We start from the raw sequence: 14,166 nt of genomic DNA on the forward strand, positions 1-14,166 counted from the left end.
GGGATATATACTAATCAAGCAGCGTACAATTCTAAGTTGCATGTTTTCAATGAATTATATTGGTTTTGGTTGGTCACTTAAGTTACCATCATTGCATTTCTGGCAATGGTTATTCTGTGGACCAACATATTCTGATATAAAGATATTTTTACAATGTGTCCTTTGGCTAGTCAGTAATTTACATACATTTCAAATCAAAGCAAACACAAAGCTGTAAACAGATCTTGTTTATTGAGATAAATACAGACAAGCTGCATGAACTTCATAAATCTGTATTGTAAGAATTCAGGATGAGCAATAAGTTGAGATTTCATGGTCTTCTTAAGAGACAGTGATTTCTGTATTACTTGATGTACCCGAATCCGTCTGTCTGAGAGACTGAATAAATTATAACATCGTTTGGTAATATGCTAAAAAGCAAATATAGAAGTTTTACTGACTCATTCATTTTAATATGTTAGTTAATAAGAGAAGTAAAAACTGGATGAATACTGACAAGTTTAACACTAAACATCGTTATCAGATACAGAAATTGCTGGAGAAACTCTGCAGGTCTGACAGTATCTGTGGAGAGAAAGCAGTGTTAATATTTCGAATCCAGTCACCCTTTTTCAGTTCCTTCAGAAAAGTTAAATCTGCTTTTTGTCCGCAGATGCTGCCAGACTTTCTCCAGCAATTTCTGTTTTTGTTTTAGATTTTCAGCATCCACAGTTCTTTGTTGTATCATTATCCCATTTTTCAAGTTCGAATTGCAGTAGTCTTAGTTCAAACGGATTGTCATGTTATAGATAAGGTTCACAGATACTTGGGTGCTTCTGGAAATGGGAAAGTTTTACAATGATACAGTCATAACTCTATTGTTGTGAAGACACCAAATCTATGCACCCTCCCTCCACTGTCTTGACAGCGGATACGGACCAACACTACTCATGGAAGATTCTCGAGTTTTTGGGTGATTTCGCTGGGGTCATGAGGTTTTCTTTTGTCGCCAGTCCCAATAACTTTACTTTCTATCGATTCCTACAAATTTAAATGTAACATAAATTTCTTGATTCATTTTCTGTCTATGTCTTGGCAACATTAACTAGCTGAAGGAAGTCAGGTTTCTGAACAGACAAATAGGAGACTCTGTTCTTCCACAGCAAGCTAGGCAGCATCCGGAGGAAAGGAGCAGCCAATGTTTCAGCTATTACCCAAAAAACCCAAAATGTTGACTGTTACTTTCCTCCAGATGCTGCCTGGCTGGCTGCGTTCTCCCAAACTCCTGTTTGTTTGTCTTTGTTCCAGCATCTGCATTATTTTTTATTCCAACCAGATTTCTGAACAGTTTTTCCAATGCTGAATGGCACATAAAAGACCATCAAAAAATTAATTATCTTTTTCTTCGTGCATGCTTTGCTTTTGTTTAGTATAATCTTCTCCAGGAACATATGCAAGACCATTCTCAATTCCTGCTGCTACTCCTTCAAGACTAGTACATTGACATGATGATTTTGCAATCACGAAAAAGAAATTATAAATCAGAGAATGCAACTTCAAAGTAGGAGAATCTCCTACATACCAACCATGAGCTTAGCTATTTGAGCACAGTATTCCAATTTTTTATTTTAAAATATTCTGATCATTTGAGATTGTTTTAAAAGATTTTCATACAATAGTTTGAAAGGAAAATGCCTGCCAGCTACCAATCTCACTGATCTTAATTAGGTGCTGTATCAGTTGGAGTCATTAAAACATTTCCTGCCAGGCATTTTTGACATACCAAGAAAAAAAAATTGAAAGTATCCAAAAAAAGTCTGTTAAAAACCTCCAGTATTGATCAACATATTAGATGACAGAAATTAGCTTGCAAAGCAGCACAGTCAACTCAAACCCAATGCCCATTCTTCGTCGGTCTTAATATGCCTTGTGACGACCTGTGGATGATGTTCCTTGTCTGATGATGTCCATGTGAACAGAAACTACAGAGGCTCCAGATCGTGGGTGAGATTATATCTCCATCAAGCGATCATTGCCTACTATCACTTCATTCACATGTTTTGCTGCAAGAACAAAGGGAAAGAAGCAGTGAGCATGAAAAAAATTTAAAGTAGAAAGAATTGTATTCTATAACATTAACTTTCAGTAATAAACCTTTTACTTATTTCACCTCTACTTGAAGATATAGTATAAACATCACATTTTTAATGCACGGCTTTGTGAAGCCAACATCTAAGCAGTTAGATAGTGACTGACAGTTTACCACCAAGCTTTGTTTACATTTTAAACCAGACAGGCTGACTGATTAGTCAAGAAATGAAGCAAAGAATGGCTGTCACCTATTTTGTTGAGTTGATATAGATGCAAATATGTCCATGCTCCCTCTATCTGCAAAGAACAAGGTCCTGTATATTAATATGTATAGCTTCTAGTATGGGCAAATGTGCCATACAATCAGCCTGACTGACAGTTAATCCTAAATCAGTTGTCACCATAATTCTTTGCACACTCAGGATTATTTAGGACATCTGTTTAATTGGAGAATCACAATTAATGCACTGATGTATTCTCCATAGCGATGCTTCTATCAATCAAAATCCATTTGCCAACCAATCAGCTCTTTTTCTCTCATACACTATAAGTGTTGTTTTCCCTTTACATCAGCATTTCTTGCAAACTTTCCTAATGAGAGCCAGAAAAGAATCGGTGACAAAATGTGTATTTTTTTTTCAGCAAAACTCAAGCTCTGCCAACCAAATAATGATTTAAGATTATACTCAATTCTCTTTCAAGGGAGAAGGATCATCGAAAAGCATTAATCAAAAATCTATGAAATTTATTTGACTGGTGATCTCACCTTGATAGGTTTGCCTATTATTAGCCTTTTAAGCTTAAGACTATTCCTGCTGTGTCAATTCATTACACTCTATTTTACTTTTAATAAAAGTAAAGGTGTTTCTATGTGGTGTTACCACATAGCCTGCCACTACACACCCACTGTTGCTAGTCACTAACAGTCCCCATTAACAACTATTCACCCTCCCAGCCTGATCATTAGCAACTCCTTTGTCTGTCCAACTGTCTTTCTTTTTCTTTGGGCTCTATCCTATCGTTTACTCCCTACTTTCTGCATATAAACTGATGTTTTCCCAGCCACCATCAGTTCTGAGGGTCACCGGACCCGAAACGTTAACTCTGTTTTCTCCTCCACAGATGCTGCCAGGCCTGCTGAGCTTTTCCAGCAACTTTGTTTTTGTTCCTGATTTACAGCATCCGCAGTTCTTTTGGTTTTTAAAGGTGTTTCTTGACTGATCATGAGTCAGGTAATGATTTATAACTTCCGCTTGGAGACCCTGCAGCCTCTGGGACTTAATATTGAGTTCTAGAATTTTAGAATCTGAATACCTTCTTCTGTGTCCTTTACTCAGTCCCACATCCCAGATGTTGTGATGACATGGGCTGCTTTCAGCACAGCCAACCTATTTTCACCTACTTATAGCCCCAGTATCAGCTTTTCTTTCTCCTTGGTACATCATCATCCATCCCTTTGTCTCCCAACTGTCACTCTCTCTGGGCTCCATCTCCGCCTATCAGCTCATCAACCTCATCCCACTCCACACACCCTGTCATCAGCATATATACCACCTTTTCCTAGCTATTAGTTCCGAAGGAGGGTCATTGGACTCTCCACAAACACTGCCAGATCTGCAATTCTGTTTTTGTAACAATTTACAGCTTCTGGTTTTTAAGATAAAAATGGTGTTACTGTGAAATGATCATTAAGATCAAGGAGGATGGGAGAAACACTTATGAATAATTCAAATCTCGTTGAACTGGTGAACAACATAATTAAGATTGTTGTAGTTTAGACAGTGAAAGAATTTTTAAATGTTATCACATTATGTACAGGTCTAAGTCTTGTCTTTATCACAACCTAATTTTAATGCAATTATAGCGATCTTCAGTACCAAGTTAAGATATGTTATGGAATTTATTCCAGAGCACTGAATAATTTGTTAGCCTCCAGACACAAGTATTTCCTGAATTTACAGACTTTGGAACAATAATCATTATCTTTGCAGGGTTAACAACAACAGTATACACGTATATAAAATTTATTTATGCAGATCTGCTTCATTATCTTATGAAGTACTGTAAATCATTAATAAGAAAGGTTCTAGTTTACAAGTTCCCTTGTAAAAGTCACTAAGTCAGCCTGAAATCCTGTTGTTTGACTCTGTAGAGGATAAAGACCTTGTAAGCTTTTGCCAGAATGGACACTGTTTCTGGCAGATGTTAAGCTCATCTTGCGATGGATTGCGCTGGCTCAGGACAATGACCCTTTTGTATGAAATTCAAATGTCAGGACAACAGAGAGCTTAATGTAAAGCTAACTTCCCCTTACTTTGGGTCGGGAGGAAGAGAAATCTGTTTGCAAGCTCAAGGATAAATTGTTGCTGCCTGTGATAGCTTTTAGTGTAAAAGGTTAGATCCCAGGCCAGGACCACCAAGAAACTCATTTCCTCAGGACCAACTGTTGCAGGTTGGTTTATGTGATTAAACAAACATACTAATTTTTGTATTATATAAAAGGATGATCAAAATATTGTCCGAAATAAATGATAATTTATCTAAGTTTTTCAATAGGAAAGACTGACCAATAGTTTCATTCAACACTGCTTTCTGCAAAAGAATTTATTGATAAAACATTGTATCAGTAATGTATCATACCTTTATATATTTTCAGTTTTGAAAGGAAACCTTTGCATTACTCTGTTAACCTATCTTCATTGTTTATGTTTGTTGCTTCACATAATATAAACAATTCTTGCTCAGGGAACAAAGGCAAACTGTGCCTCGGTTTCTGTCCACTGTTGCTATGTAGTCATCTACATGAGATCATGACATAGTTCGACACACACACAAAGGTCCTTTCTCTCACCTTCCTTTTGGAAGAATCATATTTTATAGAAGTTCTTTTAATAATTTTGTTGGACAATTGCAACCTTGATGATTTTATAATCTACAAAAAAGAGAGGCTCATCTGTGCTTCACACCACACTAAACCTTTCAATTTTTCCTATTTTCTCTCCTTTTCCAAAGATAAGGAGGAGAGAAATTAGTTCCACAAATAGTGAAGCCTTGAGTGACACTACACAAACTTAACATCAGTTCTCTGGTGGAAGGTAGCACTGCAGGCTGCTACCCATGCAGGATTCTTTACTGATATCAGTCTATTTATGAGGTTGGCCCAGTCAATTCCTGGTCAATGGTAAGTGGTTAGATTCTCTCTAATTGGAGATGGTCATTGCTCCTTGTCACTTATCAGCCCGAGTCTAGTGCACACAGTCATGGACTGTTGGATTATCTGAGGAGTTGTAAATTGAGCTGAACACTGCTACAAACAGTGATTCTCCTTACTTTTGAAGTTATAATGGAGCAAAGATGAATGATGAAGCAGCTGCAGAAACTGGGCCTTGGACACTGCCCCGCGAAAGTTCTGCAATGTCCTGTGGCAGAAATGACTGGCCTCCAACAACAAACAAACAACTTCTGTTCTGCTTGGTGTGGCCACTTTATTTAAAGAGGGATGTAAATGCACTGCAAGCAGTTCAGAAAAGGTTTAACAGACATAATACTTGAAGTAAATGGGTTGTCTTATGAGGAAATGTTGGGACAGGCTGGACTTGTACCTGCCGGAATTTCAAAGAGTAAGAAGCGGCTTGATTCTCTTATGAGAGGCAACATCCTCTCCAGATCTACCTTGTCAAGGTCTCCGAGGTCCATAATGTTTCAACCAAATTACCTCTTAATCTTTTAAATTCCAGCAGATACAAGCTTCTTGTTAATAAATGGAGAGCTCCTCTCTTCCCCACCATCCTGATTTCCACTGACTGCCACCAGATATTGTCATGTTACAATCACCTGGGATGCCTGAGCAAACTGCACTGCCCTCCCCTATCCAGCTGACCAGTGAGGCAGATCACAGATCATGCTAGTCTTTCTGTACCATGCTTTAATTTAAAAGGCACATCAAATCCAGAAATGTTACCGACGAAAGCACAAAATCAATCACTATTTTTAACCCCAGCAACCTAATCCTTGGTTCTTTAGTCCGCAGGAACTCTGCAACCATCATAATTGTCACTCCTTGGTGAGAGGGCTTGAAGAAACAATTGTAAAATCTCATTTGATCACTAATTATTTTAAAACTTGAAATTTAGGCACTTAACCTTCATATGCTAACATCACACAAGCAATTACATGGGATATTTGAACACCTGTTAAGCAGTAGTGATGTGCTTTCTGACATTATGATGGAATTGGATTCCAACTGGCATGTTGCACAGCATTATCACATTGTGTGCCATAAGCCACTCCCTGGGATGCTTCAGCAAACTTTCATACCTGACTGGATAGAAGCTTAAAGGAAAGTCATCCCAATTCTAGACTTCATGCATCTGCTGCCCGTGTCCTAGATAGTAAAGGTTGCAAGTTTCGAAGGTGTTGTTGCAGGAGCTTGGTGCATTGCTGCAGATGTACACCGTACACACTCCTGTCACTGTGCATTTGTGGTGGGGGAGTGAACGTTGACGGTGATGGATGAAGTGTCAATCAAGCAGGCTTCTGTATCCTGGATGGTGTCAAGCATCTGGAGTGTTGTTGGAGTTGCATCCAATGAGTGGAGAGTATTCCATCACACTCCTGACTTTTGCCTTGTTGATGGGGGACAGGATTTAGGAGTCAGGTGGCAAGTTATTCACTACAGAATTTTCAGTGTGACTGCCTCTCATAGCCACGATATTTAAATAGCTGTTCGAGTTTGGTTTCTGTTAATGGTAACCACCAGGATGTTAACAGTGGCAGTTCAGCAATGATCATTTCCTGGCATGTAAATGACAAGTCACATTCACACACAAGCCTGAATGCTGCCCAGGTCTTGCTACATATAGATATGGACTACTTCAGTACTTGATAAATTACAAATGGGGCTGAACATGATGCAATCAGTGAACATCATACTTATGACGCAGAGGAGGTCACTATGAAGCTGTCTTTTCATAGCAGTTTTTGAAGCTGCATTGTTGTATGCCATTCATATAAAATGATTTCATTGTTCTTAAAAGGGTTAAAGGAGTGGTGAAGAAAGTAGTAAGAGTTGCTAACGTAGAGGAGCTTTAGGTAATTTTCAGGGGAAAGGTATCAACACATTGCCAGTGTCGTTGGTTGCAAGGAAGTCAGGTGGTCGTCATCCTGTTTCTGCCACCTTTTCATCCCAGTTTTCCTCAGCAGATGATGACAGCTGTTATTGCTCTGCTCTTTCAACTGCAGTTCTCGCTACAATCAGAACACTGTGCAATGTGTAATATACTGGAATGATGTAAGAGACATTACAATCAGCATATTGTCAGCATTCCCATAACTACTCAGGCAGCATAAACTATGCTTCAAGAGTATTTTATACCTGATGATTACCCTGATGGACAAAAGACCTCTTTGCTGACAAAAAAACCCATCTTCTGGTGCCATGGCAGACACAAAAACACTTTGGATGCAATGGAGGGTCGACCTTTGCTGTGCAATAAAGAGCAGAGTGTTGGCATTCATTAAAAGTAGATGCATTGGTTGATCTTGGAAAATACAGCATTGGTGACTTGTTTGTGGAAACTGCGTATATACCTGGAAAGAGCTGAATGTGTTCAGGGTGGTGTAACTTTGATAGCCACAAGCATAAAGATTGTTACCTCAGACAACAGCCAACATTTTGAGCACAGTAAACTTTACAGACCAGTTTGCTTGGAGAAGTGCAGTTTTAATAATGCACTATGCTTCAAGATATCCAGAGAACTTGGTCTTAGCCGAAAGACCCTTTGGGCTACTTAAAACTGTCTACAAGCAGCTCATCCTAATCTGTTGTCTTGCTACAACTAATCCTGCAGGGTATTGTAGCTCCTAACAATATTACTTGTCTAACTCCATCTTAAATAATAAAACACAAATGACGCGCACAATACACACTGTGTGCTTATTCAGGGTAAATAAAGTGGCAAAAAAAAAAAATCAGAAACCTGCCATTCCTTGAGCTAAAAAAATTAATTATATATCCAAAAAGCACACTGCCACTCATCCAGCGGTTTTATGAAGCAAACTTCATGATATTTTTCCTAGTAGATTGAACACTGATGAGTTTGCGATGTGTTAAAAATGTCAAATTCCTAAGTAATATCACAGGACCTCAATGATATGCATTTTACATATTTTAAACTACCACCATGACTCCAAATAGCAATTCTACTTTATTATAGTTTTTATAGCATGTTTATTGCTTGGGGTGGGTCCAACTCCTGGAATCATGGTTGCTGTATGAGTGGATTCCTGCAAATGTGCAATGCATTTCCAAACTGGGAATTCTGCTATTCCAAGTTTTCCTCATTTTTTTGTCAGTACTTTCCCATCAAGGTAAAAAACCTTCCCATTTTTGCTTTCAATTTTTAATCTGATTGTTGTTATAGTTGTGAAATTTTGAAGTGCTAAAATGCATTGTAGGCTGGAAAAGAAGCTACACTAAAATATTTTGTCTCACATTAGGTTGGATCTGCACTGTTTCTGGGGAAAAAAAAATCTATTTTAAGATTTTGCTATCCAGTACAGAGTTTTAAAGTCTAAAAGATAGTCAAGACATTTGAATCATGTGTGTCACTCTCAGTCATTAGTAAAGAACCAGTGAGCACAGTAATTGGACTGCAAGCTTCTTGGTTCCAGTTATTTAAGGAAAGCGTAGTCTTCCTTGTGGTGAACAAAAGATTCGCTTCTCTCATTCCGTCCCTCAAAAAGCAAAAAGTGTGCTACTTAGTATGTAAATAACATATTGTCTCAACAGTTCTCGTAATCCTGGGCATACATCTGAAAGACAAAAATGGTTGACCTACTGAAGTTGCAATATTAGACTGGTCCCAATATTTTGTTTTAGAACTTCTGCAGTCAGGCAAAATTATACAGACTTTTTTCAAAACAAAAACCTTCTTGCTGATTATATCTAGGATTATTCAATTTGTTCAAAAACGTATGCAGAATTCCACTACCAACTTCTCAACGGCAATTAGGAATAGGTGAAAAAACGTTAGGCTTGCCAAATGACACCTGCATAAACAGAATCAGGCTAACTGGTCTGTGGAATGAACAGTTATACCTGACTAATGCTCACAGGCCTTTTAGGCAACACCAACACTACTTGCTAAGGATCTTGAATTAATTCCTTATTGATCTCTGAAATTTTAATAAATTCTTTACAAATAATCATCTAAATAAATACACCATGCTTCACAAAGATTTAACCTGCTGAGAACAAGAGAATACACTTCACGATTTTCCATATTTTAAAAAAACACTAGGCAATGCAATTGAAAGACAGTGAAGCACACTAGAGAGAAGTTTTACTGTTCTCTGGGCTGGCTGAAGAATGTGGTAATGGCATCTCTGCCAGCTGTCAAATGTATTTACTGTAAACCAAATGTTTCATTGTTTAATGAAAAAGTTAAATGCCCTGAAAACATTTTATCCTGCAATGTTTAAAATAATAAAGGATGTTTAAAACAACAAAGCTCCGAATATTGTCTTTAAATTGTAATTATTTGTATAATAAAATTCAACACATTTTCAATTAAACTAAACAGTGTTTATGCACTGGTAATATCTTTTGCAACATAGTAGACTATGGGGTAAACATGTAATAAAACAATTCAACATTTTAATTGCACTATTAAGCATTCAGCAAAGAGATACATATTCGACAGCTGGCAGGATGTCAAGTCTCATTCTTTGGCAACCAGATGTGGGAAAGAAAGCAATAGCAAAACATTTAGTACTCTATTTAAACTGAAGAAACAAAGACCGATTGCCTTGTCTCAGTGAGGGCTATTAGCAGAGTGCTCAATGAAGCCAAGGCAAATCCTTATAGAATGGAGAAAGGAAAGAACAAGCTGTGGCTCATCCAAAGAGATGCAATGGCAGATACTATTTTTGTTCTCCTTATAGGGGGTGCGGAGTCTGGAGAATTCCTGCTCCGCCAACCCGACCTTTACAAACGGTTGCCTGCACTTTCAATTTTTGGCCTAGGGCTGCATCCTGGATTAGGAGTTGGGCTAGGTGACCCCAGAGAGGCTAAGAGGCTGTCTGATTCCCAAGAAGGAATGGGAAGGACTGAATGCGGACTCTGGCGCAATGCTCAAAGTTTTAAAAAAATAGCAAACACTTCCCCTGTTCTTACCCCTTCATTCTCTGTCCATATTCCATGCTAACCTAGAATCCTGCACCCAAGTCCCATGGCCACTCGTAATCCCTACACTAACCTATATGCTGTACCCACCCTCCATAGCCCCCTCATACATCCTGCGCAATCTTATGCCTTCTTACTCAATTCCCAAATGCTAAATGCTGGCTCAGCCAACGATGCCCACATCCAGTAAATGAATAAAAAAGTCCTAAGGTGTCTAAGCAGATATAAGAAAAAGTATAATTCTGTTACTTAAATTTCTATATTGCAGACTACACTCTGTTGAGAAAAAGATTTTTTTTGTTGATTCACAGTGTGTTAGGGCGAGTCACTAGGTCAGCATTCATTGCCCAGCCCAAACGGTCCTTGAGAGGGTGAGGCTGAGCTGCTTCTTGAATTGCTACGATTCATCATGTGATTTAGCTACATCCATAGTAATGTTAAGAAGGGAGCTTTAGGATATGGATAGTTCCAAGTCAGGATGGTGTGTGGCTTGGAGGGAACTTACAGGTGGTGCTGTTTTCATGCCTCTGCTTCCCTTATCCTTCTGGGTGGTAAAGACTTTGGGTTTGGAAGATGCTGTCAGAGGAGCTTTGATGCATGGTTATAGTGCATCCTGTAGATGGTACATTCTGCTGCCACTCTGTGCCGGTGGAGGGGAGTGAATGTTCAAGGTGTTGGATGGGGAGCCAATCAAGCAAACTGCTTTGTCTTGAATGGTATCAAGATTTGCGAGTATTTGTGGAGTTGCAATCATCCAGACAAGTTAAGAGTATTCCATCATATTCCTGACTTGTGCCATTTAGATGGTGGGAAAGATCTAAGGAATAAGGAGGTAAGTTACTTGTTGCAGAATTCCTACTTCTGATCTGCTTTTGTGGTCACAACATTTATATGGCTGGTCCATTCTAGTTTCTGGCCAATGGTAACCCCTACTTTTTGAGAAATGGGCAAGTTCCCGGGGGAGTATGCATCATTTATACACAATATTCTCCACAGCTGACCATCCTAAAGTGTACCTGAACACCTCCCCCCACCGCTCCTCACACACACAAAAGATACTGGACTCCTCCTGCAGCCACAAAGAATCCCTGACCCTCAACACTAAGGTCTTCTAGACCAAATCCACATGACCACCGCAGCTTTCCATAGGGGTGCCTTGGCTATCCAAATAAAATGTATTGAGAATTGACCTACTCTTACTTGTCTAATTTCCATACTCTGAGTTTCAGACACCAGGAAATCCAAGATCATATTGTTGTGGAGGTAGCAAGTCATTGTAACAGCCAACTTGTTCCAGGAATGGCATGCATGAATCATGAGCTGCCCCCATGAAAATGAGAGAAGCTGGGTTCAAGGGCGGGACTTGCAATTTTGGACAATTTCAGTACTTTTGCCATGACGAAGGCACTCTCCTTGACAAAGGATCATGGTAATGAATTTTCCTTGCTGTATGGCGTAGTACTTGGGAGGGAATTCATGTTAAAAAATGCACGTATGCATACATTTTACATTTTTAAAGACATGCAATCTACACAAAGCTTTCTTTCCTAATGTAATATTTCACAAATTTAATTATTAAACTTTTTTTTTTAAACTTAAGGAGTATGCTAATTCAATGCAACTGTTTCAGCCAGAAACCTTATCATAGAATCCCTACAGTGCGGAAGCAGGCCATTCAGCCCATCAAGTCCACACTGACCCTCCAAAGAACATCCCATCCAGACACACCTTCCTTACTGTATCCCTGCAACCCTGCATTTCTCATGGCCAATTCACCTAACCTGCACATCCTTGGACTGTGGAAGGAAATTGGAGCCCACAGAGGAAATTCATGCAGACACAAGGAGAATTTACAAACTCCACACAAGACAGTCATCCAAGGCTAGAATTGAACCCAGGTCTCTGGTGCTGCGAGGCAGCAGTGCTAATATGAAATTAAATGTTATAAAGAGCTGAGGGAAATATTCATCTAGGCAGAATTCAGAATTGTAAGGAAACTGGCTCAAAAGAATACTTAAGGCTTGATAAAATGCTTTGCATCTCAGCTAAATCGCCATAATTGGAATTCTGGAAAACTTGGTCATCCCAAACCTAGAAACAGAACATCTGGCCACAGTTTTATGGAAAGGCCAGATGGGAAAGAAAGCAGTAGCTAAAATATTTTATAAAATTAGCTTTACAAGTAGGGGCTTTTTCAAATAAGCTCTATACATTTTCCGCTTATGGATGATTGCTTACATTTAGCATCCACACGCAGTGTACTTCCGACCAGACAATCCTTGACATCAGCTCCTTTTTCAATAACTGCTCTGGTGCAAATAACGCTACCCTGTATGCAGCACCTGCAAAATAAAACAATGTTTAAAAATCATCTTATTTTGACGACATACATGCTTGCACACAAACACAACTCCTTTCAAAAATATCTGAAGGAATGCTGAGCAGAAGCCAGTGCATCCCTGGCTAAGCTGTTCAAGTACAGCCACAACACTGACGTTTATCTAATAATATGGAAAATTTCGCAGGTATGTTTAGTCTACCAAAAATAAGCAGCAATTTCAATTACCATCCAGTGGTTGACTCTGGATCATCAATAAAGTGATGGAATGTGTCATTAATAGCATTAGCTTGTTTACAATGCTCAGTTGGAATTTCTGCCAGGGTCACACACCTCTACACCGTATCATAGCCATGAACTAAAAACCCGTTGACAGAGCTCAAGTCAAGAACAGAGATGTGAGATAATTGCTCTTGACAGAGATGTGGAATCAAGGGGACCTCACAAAATTGAGGTCGAAAGGAAGCATGGGTAAATGTTCCACTGGTTGGAGTCTGACTGAGGCCAAAAGAAGATGGTTGTGGTTTTTGGAGGACAAAACATCTAAGCCCAGGCATAATTCAGGAGTGTGTTGGAATACACCCTACTTGGTTGGATGAGTGCAGGTCCAACAACACAAGAAGTTTGACACAATCCAGGACTAAGTAGCTCATATTGATCTTGTGCATTCCATCTCCCATGTTGATTAACAGTAGCAGCAGTACGTTCCATCTACAAGACGCAATGAATAAATTCTCCAAGGCTCCTTTGACAGCACCAGCTCACCCAGTTTTTCCAACTGCATCTTCTTAATCCAGGATCACTACCACATCAAAGGACAAGGAGAGCAGACGCATGGAAACACCATCACTTTCAAGTTTCCTTGCAAAACACACAAAACCCGACTTAGAATGATGTCACTGTCCCTTCACTGTCATTGGATACAAAACCTGGAATACTCTTCCTAGAATATTCCAGATGTATCAATGCTGAGATGGACCACAGCAGTTCAAGGTGGCAGTTCAGCTGCCAATCGAGCAATTAGGGGCGGGAAACAAATGCTTTTCGAAGCAAAAAGGAAAATATACCCTCAAAATTAGCAACCAAACTTCCCCATCTACTATAACCTAATCCTATCCCTATACCTCTTTGTACCTCAGTTTAGATTTCATACTTATGCAATGTTCAATCCAAACATGAATCTGTTTTTCTCTTTCAGATGCTGGCATGACATATATATTGTATATATTATATACATATAAAAACATCTTGTGACCTTGGCTTTCATACTTTTTTAACACTTTGTCAGAATTCAAGAATTATGATTCAAAGGTACATGTTTCCATTCTTTACACGTTGCTTGATCTGTTGAGTATTACCAGCATTTTTGTTTTCTTTTATTTTGCTCATCCTGAATTACTCAACATAAAACAGTTGCTCTATAAAACAGTTCCATGCATCATTAGAGACAACAAGGTGCAGGGCTGGATGAACACAGCAGGCCAAGCAGCATCATAGGAGCAGAGAGGCTGACGTTTCGGGCCTAGACCCTTCATCAGAAAAGGGGGAGGGGAAGGGGGTTTTGAAATAAATA

General features: G+C 39.0%; 1 protein-coding gene across 1 annotated transcript in view; it reads right to left on the reverse strand.

The window, feature by feature from the left end:
- Positions 1-212: 212 nt before the first annotated feature.
- The window catches only part of eif2b3 (eukaryotic translation initiation factor 2B, subunit 3 gamma), a 126,667-nt gene continuing 112,713 nt past the window's right edge, over positions 213-14,166 (reverse strand). Inside the window, exons 9-10 of the mRNA XM_048602124.1 lie at positions 12,494-12,597; positions 213-2,042 (exon numbers count right to left, since the gene is read on the reverse strand). Coding sequence (XP_048458081.1) covers positions 1,990-2,042; positions 12,494-12,597 — 157 coding nt within the window. The 3' untranslated portion in view covers positions 213-1,989. The remainder of the gene's footprint in view (positions 2,043-12,493; positions 12,598-14,166) is intronic.

The sequence above is a fragment of the Rhincodon typus genome, chromosome 10 (genome assembly GCF_021869965.1).
Source record: "Rhincodon typus isolate 14 chromosome 10, sRhiTyp1.1, whole genome shotgun sequence".
In the NCBI taxonomy this organism is placed as follows: domain Eukaryota; kingdom Metazoa; phylum Chordata; class Chondrichthyes; order Orectolobiformes; family Rhincodontidae; genus Rhincodon; species Rhincodon typus.